Consider the following 18,690-nt stretch of genomic DNA (forward strand, 5'->3'; position numbering starts at 1 on the left):
CGGAAGTAGTAACCTTACTGTCCGGCCGCGACTTCCAGTCCACAAGAAAATGGCGCCGGTTCCCACACAGACGGCGTACAGCATAGTGGATGGAACGGGCCCCGTTCGCATTCACTATGGGACTGTGTGTGCCGTATTCCATGTCTGTATGTGTCGTAAATCGACACATACAGAGATGGAAAAAAAAATGGCAGCCCCCATGGACAAGAAAAAGTGAAAAAATTAAAAAAAATAAAAACAAACAATTTTTTTTTTATAAAACACAAAGCAAATTGATATAAAAATTATTTTTTTCGTGACACTGGTCCTTTAAATGTATTGCAGAAAAATAGAAAAAATAAGGATCTGCTTAATTCTAGAAACAGCGCCACTCTTGTTCATGGGCTGTGTCTGGTATTGCAAATGTTCTTGTCTGGGCAGTGCTCTCTCGTCTGAACGGTTTGTTATTTTTTTGTCAAACCGTATTTTGCGTCTGAATTTAAAGGCTATGGACACCTTTGACATGGCTGCAATTTTCATTCCTTCATTTATTTTCAGATACCCTTTCACATTACAACCTGATCCTAGTTTGAGATTTTTCTCACATGGATGTGTCCCTCCCAGTAATATATGCTGGAAGTGAGGTCTGTGAGTCCGGGATGCTGCAGTCCTCCATAGATCTGATGTACCAGCACAGCTTAATTCCTGTACTGCCTTCCCACTACTAAAGCCAATGAGTTATCTCTTCTCCCTTGTGCTGCTGAGAGTCACCGATGCTGAGGAGTGTGTAACTTCATCCTCATAACTAACTAAATTGAAACAATACCGGGGAGAAAGGGGTAGAAGTTGGATGGGAGTTTATGAAGAAAAAAAAAAAAAGGTGGAAAGGGGGGTTATGGTGGTCAAGGGAGAAATGGTGTGAGTGGACAGGGGACAAGAGAAAAAGGGAAAAAGGAGTGGATAGTAGTAAAGAATCATGAGGTGGGCTCAAGGGAAAGTGAATAGGTGGAATGGGAAAGTGGTGTGGATGTACAGGAGTCAAGATAAAATGTAAAATGTAAGGGAAAAAAGCAGTGGATATGAGTCAAGGGTCATAAGGGAAGTCCAGAAAAAAAAAAAAAGTAATTCTTCCCCTTTACACCCCCCACGTCCACGATTTACCCCTATTCACACTGCCTTGTTTCCCTTTGGGCCAGTCCAGCGCCCCACCTTTAGTACCTGTCCACCATGTCACCTACATTTTTCCCTTGACCACCCCTTATCCCCAAATTACTCCGCATTTTCCATTGACCTCAGTCCAACTCTCTTAACCCTTGCCCACCATCTTTACACCTATCAACCCCCATCTTGAAACCCCTTAAGGGCTTATTCAGAGTAACGTGATATACGTCCGTGCAACGCGCGTGATTTTCAAGCGCCTCGCACGGACCTTTATTAGTCTATGGGGCCGTGCAGACAGTCCGTGATTTTTACGCAGCATAAGTCCGCTGCGTAAAACTCACGACATGGCCGTTCTTTGTGCGTATTTCGCGCATCACGCACCCATTGAAGTCAATGGGTGCGTGAAAACCACGCATGGCACACGGAAGCACTTCCTTGGGATGCACGTGATTCGCGCAACAGCAGTGAAAAGTATGAATGAAAACAGAAAAGCACCACGTGATTGCGGCTGCGCGAAAAGCACCCAGCCGCACACCATATGATCATGACACATGGAGCTGTTAAGGGCTTTTTGCGCAAAACGCACATGCTCGTGTGATTCCGGCCTCATAGCTATTTTTACAACCCACCAGAGCCCATGTATATAAAAACAAACAAAACAGCTTATGTATTTATATTGTCTGTCGTGTGTGCCAGATTATGTTAATGGATATTAGTAAAGTTAACTTTTTATTTGGTCACTTATGCCAAGTTGTTTATATATAAAAAGGCAAAAACAAAATTAAAAATATCAGATTTAATTTGAAAAAATGAAAAAAAATAAGCTGTAAAATGTATTTTCTTACTCATTTGAGGTAAATGTGTGTGTGTTCGTGTCAGTGTTATGAGCGTGTGTGTTCGTGTCAGTGTTATGAGCGTGTGTGTGTTAGTGTCAGTGTTATGAGCGTGTGTGTTAGTGTCAGTGTTATGAGCGTGTGTGCTAGTGTCAGTGTTATGAGCGTGTGTGCTAGTGTCAGTGTTATGAGCGTGTGTTAGTGTCAGTGTTATGAGCGTGTGTTAGTGTCAGTGTTATGAGCGTGTGTTAGTGTCAGTGTTATGAGCGTGTGTTAGTGTCAGTGTTATGAGCGTCTGTGTTCGTGTCAGTGTTATGAGCGTGTGTGCTAGTGTCAGTGTTATGAGCGTGTGTGCTAGTGTCAGTGTTATGAGCGTGTGTGCTAGTGTCAGTGTTATGAGCGTGTGTGCTAGTGTCAGTGTTATGAGCGTGTGTGTGCTAGTGTCAGTGTTATGAGCGTGTGTGTTAGTGTCAGTGTTATGAGCGTGTGTGTTAGTGTTAGGGTTATAAGCGTGTGTGTGTGTGTTAGGGTTATGAGCGTGTGTGCAAAACTCACGGACTGTCTGCACGGCCCCACAGACTTATATAGGTCCGTACGACACGCGTAAAAAGCAAGCGCGTCGCACGGACGTATATCACGCTCGTGTAAACGAGGACTTAGATTGATGTGACACCTGTACTAAAACTTTTAGGCCTTATTCACACGAACGTTGGAAACGGCCATCACACAACTGCATAAAAATCAATGTACTTCTATGGGGCTGTTCAAACGGCTGTTTTAACGGATCAAGTGAATGGCCCGTGAAAAAATAGGACATGTCCCATTTTTGCCAGTTTTCACAGATCCCTTAATAGACCCAAGCATATGAGGGACCTGTGAAATCGGGTCACGCACAGATGCAAATCGGCCGTGAAAAACAGCCGCTGTGACACACGTGTATTCGTATGAATAAGGCTTTAATACATAAAGACCGTCTACAGTTACAAGGAAGTCTTAATAGATTAACAAACTGGGGCTCTTCCCTGTGGCGGCTTCATGAGAAAGCAGTATTATGATTGGACAAAAATAAAACCATAAGACTATTATTTGTTAAAAGTTTTATTTGTTTGAGGAGTGGTAATAGGTTTGTGAAAATATTTACAAACTAATGTACAACAAGGTAATGCACTTCAACACATGGCATACCACACAAGGAAGAGACAATTTAGAGGAAGTTCACATTGCGTTTTTGTCAAGCAGAAAAAAATCTGCCTCAAAATTCCTTTAGCAATAAAAGCCGGTCAAATGACTAGAAATAGCTGAGGCTTTTGAAATACCAGCCAGATAAGAAAAGCAAAATGTAATTCAATTGTAGTTGTCTGTCACATCCAGGTTGGCAAAGACGATCCCTCTTTTTGAGGCTTAAAAAAAAAAAAAATAGGCGTTATTTGTGTACACACACACACACACACACACACACACACACACACACACACACACACACGATCTTGTTTGAACATCAAACATTTGTATGTAATTATTATTTTATAAAATAAATCTGCACACCTAGATATTTATTTACCAATCCTAGCAACATGCAGGAAAGGAAATCACGCGACTAAAGGCCCTTTTACACCGGCCAATAAGCGGCCAGTGCTGCGAGTGCCGATCAACGACACATCGTTGATCGGTGCTCGTTTGCTCCTGTCTCAAGGAGCTATGCAAAGGGGAATAGCAGTTGTTACTCCGATCGCTCGTCCCCATCCATTATTATCATGTTGGCAGCGCGTCTCCCTGTTTACAGGGATATGTGCTACAGACAATGATAATATTTTACTTTTTTTAAAACGATACCACCAGCAGACCGTTATAGGAATGCTTGTCTGCCTGATAATTGTCCTGTGTAAAACCCCCTTCAGGATTCGTTCACATCTGCGTCAGGGTTCTGTTCATGGGTTCCGTCGTACTACGCTATTGATTCCGCCAAAAAAAAACAGAAACCTTAAGGAACGGAGACAAACGGAAACAATTAGCAACGGAAGAGTTACCATTGAAATCAATGGTAATGCAAACGGAAAGCTATGGTTTCCGGTTTTTTTCCTCTGATGGAAAGCTCCGCCGGAACCCATGAACGGAACCACGATGCAGATGTGAACGAAGCCCAACTAAAAGGGTAATTATAAATACTTCCAACTTCATTATGTATTTCAATAAAATTACTAAACTTCCTCTTGGATGGCATGGCAATAGTAAATTTAAATAATATTGTTTAATTCAGGCTTTAATGATAAACATTACATTTTTTTGGAGAAAAGAAAGGGATGATCCAGCGCGGTGTCAGGTTTTAAAAAGGAAATGGCATTCCCACTTTTATTTTAGAAATTCGATTAAAAGGAGACGCAGTCTCAAGATGAGGAGTAGTAACGGGCTGTTGCCCGAGCCTACGCGTTTCGAGCATGTACAGTGCTCTTAATCATGGCAGAAAGTGTGTCACACTTTCTGCCATGATTAAGAGCACGGTTACTACTCCTCATCTTGAGACTGCGTCTCCTTTTCATCTTTTAATCGAATTTCTAAAATAAAAGTGGGAATGCCATTTCCTTTTTAAAACCTGACCGCGCTGGATCATCCCTTTCTTTTCTGCATTGTTTACCGCTGGCGGTTGCGGGGATCCGAGTGAAGTGTCTGGAGACGCAACAAACCGGTGAGCTGGAGTTTTCCTCCCTTTTTCTATTACATTTTTTTGTTACTATCCAGATAAAACAACAACTTTGAAATATTCACACTGGCCACTAGAACAGACACTTCCAGTTTTCTGTAGCTCACTTTCTATATAGACTGAGCATCTTCTATTCATTATAGGGTTGGGCACAACATTTCTTAGGCGTGTACAGTATAGAAAAGGTTGGGAACCACTCCTGTAGACATCTATGAAATTCCTCTGCCAATTGATTCCCATTCATTGCAGCCGCCATAAAGCACATACCCTGCCGCACTTTCTATACAGACCATACAGGAAAGAAGTGTTTGTCTCCACTATGGCAAAAAATATATATTTTTGAATCTAATTAATAAAACTAAAAGTTAAATGCATGAGATAATCCATTTAAGTGGAAAACTTTTAGGCTATGTTCACACCACATTTGTGCTGTACCTTTGCCTTGTGACTGAAAATGCTCCCAACATATATGCCAAACGGTCCAGTCTATAATGGTTCGTACGTATGCATATGCCATACATGAACCACACATGTGATGTGAACAGCGCCTTACTGTTGAATCTACTGCCAGGGAAAACACAACCCAGCCTTGAAAAGAATTTGTACTTGCTCTCTGAATACAATATTTTATAAAAAGGTTTTATTGCAACATGTCCCAGGACTTTAGACCGCGCCTTCCTGATATAGACTACAAGGCCCTGTTCACACTATGTATTTTGCAGGCAGAAAATACCTGCCTCAAAATTCCTTCAAGGATTTTGAGGCAGAGTTTGAGCTGTCGGCAGAACACATTTGCAGCATTTCAGTGTTTTACGTCCGGGGCTTTGAGCGCTGCGGGCAAAAACCGCCGTGAGAAGCGCGATCTCTGCCTCCCATTAATGTCAGTGGGAGGTCAGAGACAAACGCCCGAAGAAAGGGCATGTAGCTTCTGTTTACCGCTCGCAAGAAAAGAACGCCAACGCCTCCGCCTCCCATTGAAATCAGTGGGAAACGTTTTTCGGCACCATTTCCGAAGTGGTTTCCATATCAAAAACAGCGTGAACATACTCAGTGTGAACTAGCCCTAATATTGCCCATTTCACATAAGTTCTGTCCTTACTCTCCCCCCTCCAAAAAAAAAAAAAAGCAGAACATATGTTCCTTTTAAAAGAAATCCCAAAAACAATATATGTTAAAGGAATATCAACAATATCCATTTTATAAATAAATAAAAAACAAAAACCGTTACATCGCTTCCTTTGCATTATACGTCTGGTGTAGAGCGCAAACGTGGTGTGAACATAGACTTCTAGTGACTTACTTTACACCACTAAGTTATCCAAAATCATGTTTATGACATTCAAGGAAAAAAACTTTAGAACAGGAAAAAAAATCTAAAAATACACTGTACCTTTCCAAGCTCTGGGAATATCTCCAGCAGAAGAATATCTAGTAGAACATATGATAGCTGAAATGACACTTGGTATTAATGTAACGTAATAGATTACAATTACAGCATTATGTATATGGCCAAAACGAGAATTCAGCGCCAGAGTGTAAACATCTATTAATAGTTATCTTGCTTTTTAACACCTACGGTAATTATTTAGTCATTTTAACCTCCATGCTGTGGAAAGCAGTTGATAACAGAGATGATAGGATACAGAAATGAGGGAAGGCTGATAATGTGTGCTATACAGGTAAATCCTAAAATTGTATGGAGGAATTTTCCAATTTCTTTTTATAATAAAAAATAGATTATGTATAATCAAAAATTTTGGGGTGCAAATAAGAGAACTAGGGAAGAAACTTATTTTTTTTCTTTTGCTAAATAAAACCACTTAAGGTTAAAAACGGTTTTATTTTATTTTTACTGTGAACGCTTTTTTTTTCCTAATAAACTTTGTTTAACTATTTTTTTTTCGTCTCACTAGGGGACTTAAAAATGCTTTGGCATACTCCGTTTACCAAAGAATCAATTGCCTGTCAAAACTGACAGGCAGAGGCATGGCCTAATAGACATATAGCCTTGGTTTGGCCCACAATTGTAATCGGAATCCCGTGACAGGGCAACGATGGGGTGACAGAAGTTAAACAGCCAGGATCGGAGGTGACTTAGATCCCAGCCCTTGAAGCAGGATGTCAGCTCTATATTACAGCCGGCACACACTGCAAATAGTGCGGGCACAGTTCTTGTGCCATCCACTGGGTGTATCATTAGGGCATAATGCTAGCATGCATGAGATAGAAGGTGTCAATCTGATTATGGAAGACCACAAAAAAGTGCAGTCTGAAAATATTTAGATTTTACTAGGAAAAAATTAAAGTGCAAGGATGTAAATATATAGCTGACTAAACAGACTAATCCTATTACTGAGGTTGGAAAACCATGTGACAGGAATGGTCTGTAATATGGAAATGTCACGTTGGGAGACTCTAAAAAGGTTTATCACACAAACAAAATTACCTGCTTGTTGAGTACGGGCTGCTGTAGACCATCAAATAATAATCGAATTCCTTCATATTTCACTTCATCCCCGATACATTTTCCTATTAAATCTAGAGAAAACAGTACAAAGGATAAGATGTTGATGGGTGACAAAGTACTCAGTCACATCACACAATACATTTGTATTCTCTTTTTATTTACACAAAAAATACTCCATCTCCCCAAGCACGATCTGGTAGTGGCTGTACCTGGTACTGGAGCATAATCCCATTCACTTGAATGGACTGAGCTGTAAAGAGCTGCAGTACCAGGCACAGCCACTACCGAATGTACTTCCAGCAGCAGTTTCAATGTGGAATTAAAGCTTCTAACTCCATCTGCTGCTTTCTTTTACTGCAAATCCAGGGAGACTGCAGCTTGTATAGAGCATGTGAGAGATTGCAGCATGCAAAAGACAAGGTACGCAAACTGTGGCTGAAAGACAGACTCTCTCACTGCAGAGCCAGGAAAACTGTAGCTCGTACTGAGCGTTGTACAGAGGAGTGTATGAGGGTGACCAATCAGCATCATACACTGCTCATTGTTCCAGTGTGATTGTGCAGTGAGAGAAGCTGGAATAATGAGAAGTGTATGACCCTGATTGGTCGCTGATTGGTCAGCGTCATACACTTCTTTTTACCACGCCCAGTTGGTAAAAAGTAAAAACACGCCCAGTTGTCTATTAAGAAACTAATTAGCATAAATCTAAAATTGCTCATAACTTGCTCAAAAGTGATCGTTTTTCAAAACAAAAACCACTTATCTACATTACAGTGTCGATCAGATTATGTAGGAGATGGGGCATTTATAATCTGGTGACAGAGCCTCTTTTAATACAAGGATTCCAAATTTTATTGAAAAAAATAAAATAAAAAAGCTGTAGTTTACCTCTATGGATATATGTCAATTTTTTAAATTGTTCTTCCAATGTCTAGTCAATAAATTCCTTGAAGCAAATAAGATTTGAGAGATCGCAATTTTGATTAAAAAAAATCAGAGATATCAAGTGTCACCAGAACTAGTTTTAAATATTTCCAAGATAGAGCTCTATATGACAGCCTGGAGCAACGCCAGAGCTGAGGAATAAAGTCTCCATTTGACAGATTATAGCATGTATGTTTTTCATAATATCCAATTTTATGAAAATTACCGGGAGTAAGATTAATTCTTCTTAATCAAGACTATCTGATCGACTCAGAGAAAGAAGCCTTGTATTTTCAACTTCCATCCACGCATTAAGAAATAGATCAACATCTTGTTCATACCACTTATCGTAGCGATCGTGTGTGCAGATTCTCCCTGAAGGCCCCAACTAAATATAAATTCTAGATATACACTTGCTAGATGGAGTTACAAGGATAGTCTCAAAAATCAGCCAGTCCTGAGAGGTACACCATTGTGTAAGATCTTAACCCAGAAGCCTAGACAGAGGGGCCGCTGTGGATATAGTGTTTTTGGACTTTGCAAAGGAATTTGACACTGTCCCCCATAGACGTCTAATGGGTAAATCAAGGACCATAGGTTTAGAAAGTATAGTTTGTAATTGGATTGAGAATTGGCTCCAGGACCGTATCCAGAGAGTTGTGGTCAATGATCCTTACTCTGAATGGTCCCCGGTAATAAGTGGTGTACCCCAGGGTTCAGTGCTGGGTCCACTATTATTCAACTTATTTATTAATGATATAGAGAATGGGATTAATAGCACGATTTCTATTTTTGCAGATGACACCAAGCTATGTAATATAGTTCAGACTATGGAAGATGTTTGTGAATTGCAGGCAGATTTAAACAAACTAAGTGTTTGGGCGTCCACTTGGCAGATGAAGTTTAATGTAGATAAATGTAAAGTTATGCACCTGGGTACGAACAACCTGCATGCATCATATGTCCTAGGGGGAGCTACACTGGGGGAGTCACTTGTTGAGAAGGATCTGGGTGTACTTGTAAATCATAAACTCAATAACAGCATGCAGTGTCAATCAGCTGCTTCAAAGGCCAGCAAGATATTGTCGTGTATTAATAGAGGCATGGACTCGCAGGACACGGATGTAATATTACCACTTTACAAAGCATTAGTGAGGCCTCATCTAGAATATGCAGTTCAGTTCTGGGCTCCAGTTCATAGAAAGGATGCCCTGGAGTTAGAAAAAATACAAAGAAGAGCAACAAAGCTAATTAGGGGAATGGAGAATCTAAGTTCTGAGGAAAGATTAAAAGAACGAAACCTATTTAGCCTTGAGAAAAGACGACTAAGGGGGGACATGATTAACTTATATAAATATATGAATGGCGCATACAAAAAATATGGTGAAATCCTGTTCCATGTAAAACCCCCTCAAAAAACAAGGGGGCACTCCCTCAGTCTGGAAAAAGAAAGGTTCAACCTGCAGAGGCGACAAGTATTCTTTACTTTACTTGATGGACATGTGTCTTTTTCCACCGTACGAACTATGTAACCCCTTTAGGACACAGCCTGTTTTTGCCTTGTGGACACAGATGATTTTTTTCAAATCTGACATGTGTCACTTTATGTGGTAATAACTTGGGAATGCTTTTACCTATCCAAGAAATTCTGAGATTGTTTTCTCGTGACATATTGTAATTTAGGTTATTGAATTTTTCTACCAAATTTTTTCACTATTTGTGAAAAACTTCAAATTTTAGTGAAAATTTGTATTTTTCTAAATTTAAATACATCTACTTGTAAAACAGATAATAATACCACACAAAATAGTTACTGGTTAATCTTTCCCATAGGTCTACTTTATGTTTGCATCGTTTTTTTCACGTCCTTTTATTTTTCTAGGATGTTACAAGGCTCAGAACTTTAGCAGCAATTTCTCATATTTTCAAGAAAGTTTTAAATGGCTATTATTTCAGGGACCAGTTAAGTTCTGAAGTGGCTTTGAGGGCCTTATATATTAGAAAGTGGCCATAAATTACCCCATTTTGAAAACGGCACCCCTCAAAGTATTCAAAACAGCATTCAGAAAGTATTTTAACCCTTTAGGCGTTTCACAGGAATTAAGACAAGGTAGAGGTGAAATTTACAAATTAAATTTTTTTTGCTGAAATTCATTTGTAATACATTTTTTTATGTACAATAGAAGGTTTTACACAAGAGATGCAACTCAGTATTTATTGCCCAGATTCTGTAGTTTTTAGAAATATCCAACATGTGGCCCTAGTGTGTTAATGGACTGAAGAACCGGCCTCAGAAGCAAAGGAGCACCTAGTGGATTTTGTGGCCTCCTGTTGTTAGGAATATATTTTAGGCCCCATGTCAAGTTTGAAGTGGTCTTGTGGTGCCCAAACAGTTGAAACCCCCCAAAAGTGACCCCATTTTGGAAACTATACACCTCAAGGCGTATCTAGGGGTATAGTTAGCATTTTTAACCCCACAGTTTATCCGCAGAATGAGGGCGGATTTACACGAACGTGCAATGCGCGTGCTTTTCACGCGCGTCGCACGGACCTATGCTAGTCTATGGGGCAGTGCAGACTGTCAGTGATTTTTGCGCCGCGTGAGTCCGCTGCGTCAAACTCATGACAGGTCCTCTATTTCTGCGTTTTTCAAGCATCACGCACCCATTGAAGTCAATGGGTGCGTGAAAATCACGCGCACCACACGGAACCACTTCCGTGGGACGCGCGTGATTTGCGCAACAGCAGTAACACTATGAATGTAAACAGAAAAGCACCACGTGCTTTTCTGTTTACAAACAGAGTGTCATAATGATGGCGGATGCGCGAAAAGCACGCAGCCGCGCACCATATGATCATGACTCACGGAGCTGTCAAGTAACTTTTGCAAAACGCACACGCTCGTGTAAATCCGCCCTTAGTCGGATGAAAATCACCTTATTTTTCAGCGAAAACATAGAATTTTTTCATTTTTGCAAAGAGTAAAAGCACCCCAACATTTGTAAAGCAATTTCTCCCGATTACAGCAATACCCCGTATGTGGTCATAAACTGATGTTTGGACAGCAGTGCTCAGAAGGGAAGGAGCGCAGATTTTGCTGAATTGGTTTTCAGTGTCATGTTGTGTTTGCAAAGCTGTGGAAGGACCAAAACAGTGGAAACCCCCCAAAAGTGACCCCATTTTGGAAACTACACCCCTTAAGGAATTTTTCTAGGTGTATAGTTATCATTTTGACCCCACAGGTTTTTTTTGTAGAACTTAATGGAATTAGGCCGTGAAAATGAATATCAACATATTTGCCCACTAAAATGTTGCATTTTTTAATTTTCACAAGGGTTAAGAGAAAAAGCCGCCCAACATTTGTGAAGCAATTTCTCCTGAGTACGGCAATACCCCATATGTGGTCATAAACGGGGTGTTTTTTTTAATTAGAAATCAATTAACCCTTTCAGGACTGATATTTTGCTTTTTCATTTTAGTTTTTCACTCCCCGCCTTTCAAGAGCCATAACTTTTTTATTTTTCCTTCAATAGAGTGGTGTGAGCTTATTTTTTGCGGGAGGAGTTGTAGTTTCTATTGACACCATTTAAAGTACCATATAATGTACTGGGAAACTGAAAATAAAATTCTTTGCAGGCTGAAATTGGAAAAAACGGATTCCTCTATTGTTTTTGGGATTGTGTTTTTACGTCTTTCACCGTGCGGTAAAAATGACAACTTCGTTTTATTCTGCATCTCAATACGATTACGGTGATACCAAATTGATATAGGTTTCTTATATTTCATTACTTTTACAAAGAAAAGTCTATTTGTTAAAATTATATATATATATTTTTGATTTTTGGTTTATTGAGCGGTGTAAGGGCTTATTTTTGGCGGGACAAGCTGTAGCTTTTAATCAGTTCTTATTTTAAAAAAATTTAGGGCTAAGGTGACCAAATAATAGCGATTTTGGCGGTTTAAATTCATTATTTCTTACGGCGTTCACCATGCGCAATAAATTATGTTTTACTTTATTCTGCGGTAAGATTACGGCGATACCATATGTATATAGTTTTATGTTTTGCAGCGTTTGCACAATAAAATTACTTTTCTGTAAAATAATTTCTTTTCTGTGTCACCATATTCTGAGAGAGGTAAATTTTATTTTTTAGTCAAAAAAGCTGTGGGAGGGTCTTGTTTTTTGCGGGACGGGTTGTAGTTTTTATTGGTACCATTTTGGGGTACATGCAACTTTTTGATCACTTTTTATTCTATATCTTGGGAGGGGTGGTGACCAAAAAAATAGCAATGCTGGCATAGTTTTTCATTTATAAAACATTTTTATTAACAACTTTTTACACTCTTTTTTACCTGCAGCTCTGATCGCTGCTATAATACATTACACTACCTGGGTAGTGTAATGTATTCCAACTGTCAGTGTGACGTCAAAGTCACTCTAACAGTAAGTCTACGAGGACCAGCCAGGGGCTGGTCCTCATAGGCTTCCATACATGGCTGACCCGGAGGCCGTTGTCTGGCCTCCGGATGCCATCACAAGCATCAGCAACCCCCACAATTGCATGGGGGCTGCCGATGTGCTTATGAAAACCCTAAGGTTTTAATTGCCGAAATCAGCGGCGATGAGTCAGGGACAGCTGAACTCCCGGTTCCCGATGCACACCTTGTCGCCGACAGTGTGCATCGGGAACGACACAGTGACTTCATGTCACTCCGACTCCGTCCATGGCAGACACGGAGGCCATTGTTTGGCCTCTGTTTGCCATGCTATCGGGAAAACTAGTGATTTCAGATCTGGGTCTGCCTAAAATGCAGCGATCGCAAGCGATTGCCACATTTAAAGGAGTTAATTGCCAAAATTAGCGGCAAAGGACCGCTGGCCGGCAAGAGTGGAGTGTCAGCTGTCGCTGAAAGCTGCACTGGAAACAACTCAGTAACTATACGTCCTCATGCGGGAAGTAACCTCCCGCGACGACGTATAGTTACGGACTCGTGAGGGTAGAGGTTAAGGTTCACACTGTACTGCATATCTATGTTGTAAATATTTATAGAAATCCCTTTTGGTAATATTAAATTTCTTCTGAATACTCTCAAAGTCCTTCAGCCCAGTAGAGGAAATTATCTGATAAATGTATTGGAACCCATTAAATTACCCATCTACTAGGTTTAGATAAGCTCCTTGTATCTTTTATGGTCAATGATTCAGGAGATCTATGCAAAGCCTTTCAGACCCATAATTTTCCTAATTTCAACCCACACCCTCTAGAATAAACAGCATTTGCATTGAGGAGAAAGCATGCAGCTAGCCAGGAATTGCCCCCAAAAACCAGACCCCAGCTACCCACATTCCGACCTTCCTCATGATTGATAATCTGGCATTGTTGGGCAGCACAGAAATAATACTTGAAGTTGGGTACACCAAGAACATACCCGTCCACTCTACAGTATAGCTTATCAATTTTCATTCTTATTCTACGGTTATGCCATATAAGTTCAATAGTAATAATTCTCTGAATTTTGAACCCAGTGTCCGGTAGCCATATTGGAGAGTTTTGAAAAAAATACGAAAGTTGAGATAGAACCACCATTTTTAAAAAAGCTTACATACCCCATAGTCGGAAGTTTATTACTTAATATAAGGCGTCAGAATAAGTGAAATAAATTTTTCAGGATAAGGGGATATCACAACATCCAAGTAGGGAGGAGACCACCCTAAGGCCAAAAGTATTTTCGATCGGTTGGTTAAGCAAGGGCAGTGTGTTTGATTTCTGCCAATTTAGAGGGAAGGCAGAAAAATACCAAAATCTGTGAATTTAAAATAATAATTCTAAAGATCTAGAAATAGATCAGCCATTAGGAGCAGGCAAATGCTCTTAAAAAGCTCACAAACCTGGAATGTAAGCCATCATTTCTTCGAACGTCTGCTTGGCCCGTTTCTGCTTAGCTACTGCAGATCGTGGTTCAGTGGTTTCACAAAACACAGCATCTACAAAGAAAATAAGTTCCAGTAATTCTCTGTGGAAAGATGATCATTTAGTACAATGAGAAACTATTGAGATTCATTGCAGAAACAAGGAAAAAAAACCAAAAGATATTTAAAAGGTTTCAAGAAAAATAATCCTTCAATAGACCTTTGCACAGCCCTACGGACTGGCGGTCAGTTTATTACGGACAAGAAATAACGCTTTGGTATACGGTGTATATTATAGCCATATATAAGCAATCAAACAATCGCATTGGGAAGCTCCCTAAAAAAATATGTTACATGTTAATGAAAAATAAAGTTTTTAATGTTGCCACATTCCGAGAGCCTTAACATTTTTTTTATTTCCCTCCTCAGTGCGGCTGTACGAAGCCTTGGTTTTTGCGAGACGAGTTATTTTTTCTGTTAATAGCACCATCTGGGTATAACATAGGACTTAAGTTTTGTTTTTACTTCATTTTGTTTTTTGGGTGGGGAATGGGATAAAAATCAAAAACTATTGGTCATTACGAATACATGGATAGCAAATATGTATTGGATTTTGCTTCTGTAAAAGTGCATTTCATGTGCAAAAATAGAACGTAAAAAAGTACGCATTTGGCAAAACCATAATCTTAACGACCCATTCAACCCCCCCCCCCCCCCCAATTTTATTCTTTACAAAGGTTAAAGAGTAACTATACATTCGTTTAACTTTTAATATGTCAGAGACATATCAAAAGTTTGGATCAGTGGGGGTCCTGGTGCATGGACACCTACAGTTGCTGAAACTAGGGTACAGAAGGGCTCAGCTGAGCACCCTACACCTTCTGCTGTGATCGGTGCTCCCTGTCAAGCTGGAGACGGCTTTCATAAACATTCTAGGAAAGCAGTCATCATCCTGTCAACGAGCGCTGATCACAGCCAAAGGAGCAAAGTGCTCAGCTGAGCGCTTCTACGCCTTCGTTTCAGCAACGGTGGGAGTCTCAGCACCGGTGGGAGTCTCAGCACCAGGACCCACACCGATCCCAGCTTTTGATATGTTTCTATGACATATCAAAAGTTTGATAAAAGTGTAGCTAACCTTTAAGGCGAGTTTACGGAATAAGCTGCCATAGGTATGTACATGAGGACTAACAATTTCTGGCTATTATAGGACTTGCATACGGCATTTTGTTTTTGCAGTTTTCCTATCTGCAGGCTCTGCCTCTAATTTTCAGTTTTTCTAGAGATAGTGGGTGAAACCTAAGGGTATGTGCACACGTAGTGTTTTCAGCGGTTTTTCTGGCCGTAAACGTCCCGAGAAACGGCAGAAAGATCGGAAGCAGAACGCCTACCAACATCTGCCCATTGATTTCAATGGAAAATACGACGGGGCTTTTTTTTACACGGCAGTTTTTCAAAACGGCCGCGAAAAAGAAGTGCATGTCACTTCTTGAGCCGTTTTTCATTGACTATAGAAAAACTGCTCCAAAAAAGTCCGTAAAAAACGCGAGTTTGATTGAAAATACGGAGCCGTTTTCAAGCTGTTTTTTTAAGACGCTTTTGAGTTTGAATGTGCACATACGCATGCGTGCTTCTTATTCTGCCTCTCTGACGTTCCCTCCTCCCCAGATTTCTATGGGCAGCATCTAACCTGATACCTCAGTGACCGGCTAAGGATTTCAGTAGTGGATTGATAGATAATGGTAAGTGAGGGAGGCGGGGAGGAGGAAGAGTGAGGGAGGCGGGGAGGAGGAAGAGTGGCTGGGAAAGAGGCATTTAAAAAAAATAATAATAATCTAATTACATATATTGCAAAGTTTCTTATAAGGGTTTATACTATTGATTTAGGCAAAGTTCATTAGTTGTATTTTTAAAGGTCACCATTTTGGGCAACATATAATTCATTCTGCAAAAAACAAGCCCTTATACAGCTACATTGATGGGAAACTAAAAAGGTTATGGCTCTTAGCACGGTGAGGCAAGGAGAGAGAAAAAAAAAAAAAACCTGTCCCCCTACCCACCTTTACCCATGTTTTCCCTAAAGTAGTGTTAAATTTTTTTAACATGCATGTACCCCAAAATGGTACATTTAAGAACTACAGCTTGTCACGCAAAAGATAAGCCATCACACCGTTGAAATAGACAGACAAAAAAAAAAGTTATGGCTCTCACAATGTAGAGACCTAAAACTATTTTATTTTCTAACAAATAGTTTTTTCTTTATAAAAGGTGGTAAGACACATCGTATCGGCCCATAGAATAAAGTTAACATATCGTAATTACCGCACTATGTACATCGTAAATAGAAGACCCAAAATAACTAAGGTGTAATTGCTGTTTTTTGGCCATTTCACCCCACAAAGATTTTTTTTTTAGTTTCCCCAATACATTATAAGGCACATTAAATAATGCAGTAAAAAACTACAACTCGTCCCACAAAAAACAAACCCTCGTACGGCTATGCCAACAGAAAGATAAAGTTATGGCTTTTGGAAGGCGGGGAGGAAAAAACAAAAATTACAAGCCGCAAAATTGGCTGCGTCTCCAAGGTTAAAGAGGCTCTGTCACCACATAAGTGCCCTACATCCTACTGCTAATGAGTTTCTTAATGCCCAAGTGGGGGCATTTTTACTTTAGACCAAGTGGGCGTTGTACAGAGGAGTGTATGACGCTGACCAATCAGCGTCATGCACTCCTCTCCATTCATTTACTCATCGCATAGGGATCCGGCTAGATCCTTATGTGCTGTCTTATACTGACACATTAACAATACTGAAGTGTTTAGACAGTGAATAGACATCCCACGGGATGTCTATTCACAATCCTGGCACTTCATTACTGTTTCTATGGTAGTTACAGCAGAGGAAGCGTGATCTCGTTGTAACCTGTCATTTACAGCGAGATCTCACGAGATCACGCTTCCTCTGCTGTAACCACCATAGAAACATTGGTAAAAGTTGCATTTTGTGTTTACTCGTGTGGTCTTTATTATTGAAATTAGTTGGATGATCTGATTAGCAAAAATAAAAGAAATCGGGTGAGGGGAAAATACTTTTTCAGAAGACTGTAAAGAGGCTGGTGCTTGACTTCGCCCTTTTTTCCCCCAGAGTTCTTTAAATGACAATATGCAAAAGTCACTATAAAAGGAATAGGATTACTAGATATATTTCTAATCAGTGTTTTTGATACTGTATTTGGCAGGGGACATGGGAATTTTATTGCAGGTGTTTAATAAAGCGCTTTCTGCAGCTGGTTCAATACATTTATTGCGATAAACCAAGTAACAAAAATAAAATGCAAATATTGAAGCTAATTGACGAGGCAATAATACAAACGTATACCAAAATTAAGACGCTAGTATTGAATATATTTTACATTAGGAGCACAAATTGAGTTTAAGGACATAGGATATTTAAAGAATTTGCAGGTAGTTTTTAATTGGGGAGAAAAGTATAAGAACACATACCTCTAAGAAGTGTAATAAGTGAAACAAGCCGATGCTCTTGACTAAGCTGTTCAAGTTTACATTGCAGGTAGTAATCCGTGTAAGTCTCAAGGGTGTTCTTTAAAAGGATTCGACCTCCCATTAATAGGTGATGAAGCCAATCAGAAATGTGGAAAACAACACGTCCTATTGGTAATTCATAATAAACATGAAAAAGGAAGAATACAGAACAAAAACACAGATAGAGACTTGGAAAATGAAGAAAGGACTTTTTGAACTCAATGTTAAAGTGTAAGTAAACGTTCGACAAACTTCTGACATGTCACAGTGACATGTCAGAAGTTTGGATTGGTGGGGGTTTGACCACTGAGACCCCAACCAATCGCTAAAACGTAGCATCGTGTGAGCGATGAGCCGCTTCGTTTCTGTTAAGCCTTTTCCGGAAATCAATGTATCGGAGTACGGGTTCAATAGAAAGCCCATGAGCCTGTACTCCGATACATTGGCTTTCTGGAGAAAGCCAAACAGAGTCTAAGCAGCTGAGCGCTCACCCAATCGCTTCTGCTGCTTCGTTTTAGCGATTGGTGGGGGCCTCAGTGCTCGGATCCCCACCAATCAAAAATTCTGACATCTCACTGACATGTCAGAAGTTTGTTGAACATTTAGTTTCACTTTAAGTTTATTTCTCTCAACTTGTACAGACACAGAGCGTGGTTTTCAGACTGGCGAACAAACACTATCCTCATAAAGTCTTCCTTTGCTTACTACAGGGAAGGATTACAAAGTAAGGAGCTATGTTACTCCGATCGCTCGTCCCATACATTACCATCAGGTCGGCAGCGTGTCTCCCTGTTTACACAGGGAGATGCGCTGCCGTCAACTATACTATTTTACTTTGTTAAAACGATATGAACAGCAGATGAACGAGCGTTTGCTTGTTCATCTGCTGATCGCTGCCGTCCTTACACAGGGCAATTATCGGCAACGAGCGTTCTATCAACGGTCATTTGCCCGATAATTGCCCAGTGTAAAACCCCTTACGCCACCAGTTTATAGCTGTGCTAGAGTATAATGAAATTGTGTCTCAAGGGTCAAAATCAAGATGGAATGCCAGATTCGAATATGCAGCTTATTAGGAGTACTATGCAGTGTTCACATGACTTGACGTGGTCAGGCTATGTTCACACGGTTTGATATATACATTATTGGCGCGATAAATTTGTATTGAAAAGTGTA

General features: G+C 40.1%; 1 protein-coding gene across 2 annotated transcripts in view; it reads right to left on the bottom strand.

The window, feature by feature from the left end:
* Nucleotides 1-3,055: 3,055 nt before the first annotated feature.
* Nucleotides 3,056-18,690, bottom strand: part of SNX14 (sorting nexin 14) — an 85,185-nt gene continuing 69,550 nt past the window's right edge. For both annotated transcript variants that reach the window (XM_075862108.1, XM_075862107.1), the window contains 5 exons: nucleotides 17,476-17,640; nucleotides 13,953-14,048; nucleotides 7,118-7,209; nucleotides 6,062-6,118; nucleotides 3,056-3,373 (listed from right to left, as the gene is read on the bottom strand). In XM_075862108.1, the coding sequence (XP_075718223.1) occupies nucleotides 3,335-3,373; nucleotides 6,062-6,118; nucleotides 7,118-7,209; nucleotides 13,953-14,048; nucleotides 17,476-17,640 (449 nt within the window). In that variant the 3' untranslated portion in view covers nucleotides 3,056-3,334. The remainder of the gene's footprint in view (nucleotides 3,374-6,061; nucleotides 6,119-7,117; nucleotides 7,210-13,952; nucleotides 14,049-17,475; nucleotides 17,641-18,690) is intronic.

Source organism: Rhinoderma darwinii, chromosome 4 (assembly GCF_050947455.1).
Source record: "Rhinoderma darwinii isolate aRhiDar2 chromosome 4, aRhiDar2.hap1, whole genome shotgun sequence".
NCBI classification, from domain to species: domain Eukaryota; kingdom Metazoa; phylum Chordata; class Amphibia; order Anura; family Rhinodermatidae; genus Rhinoderma; species Rhinoderma darwinii.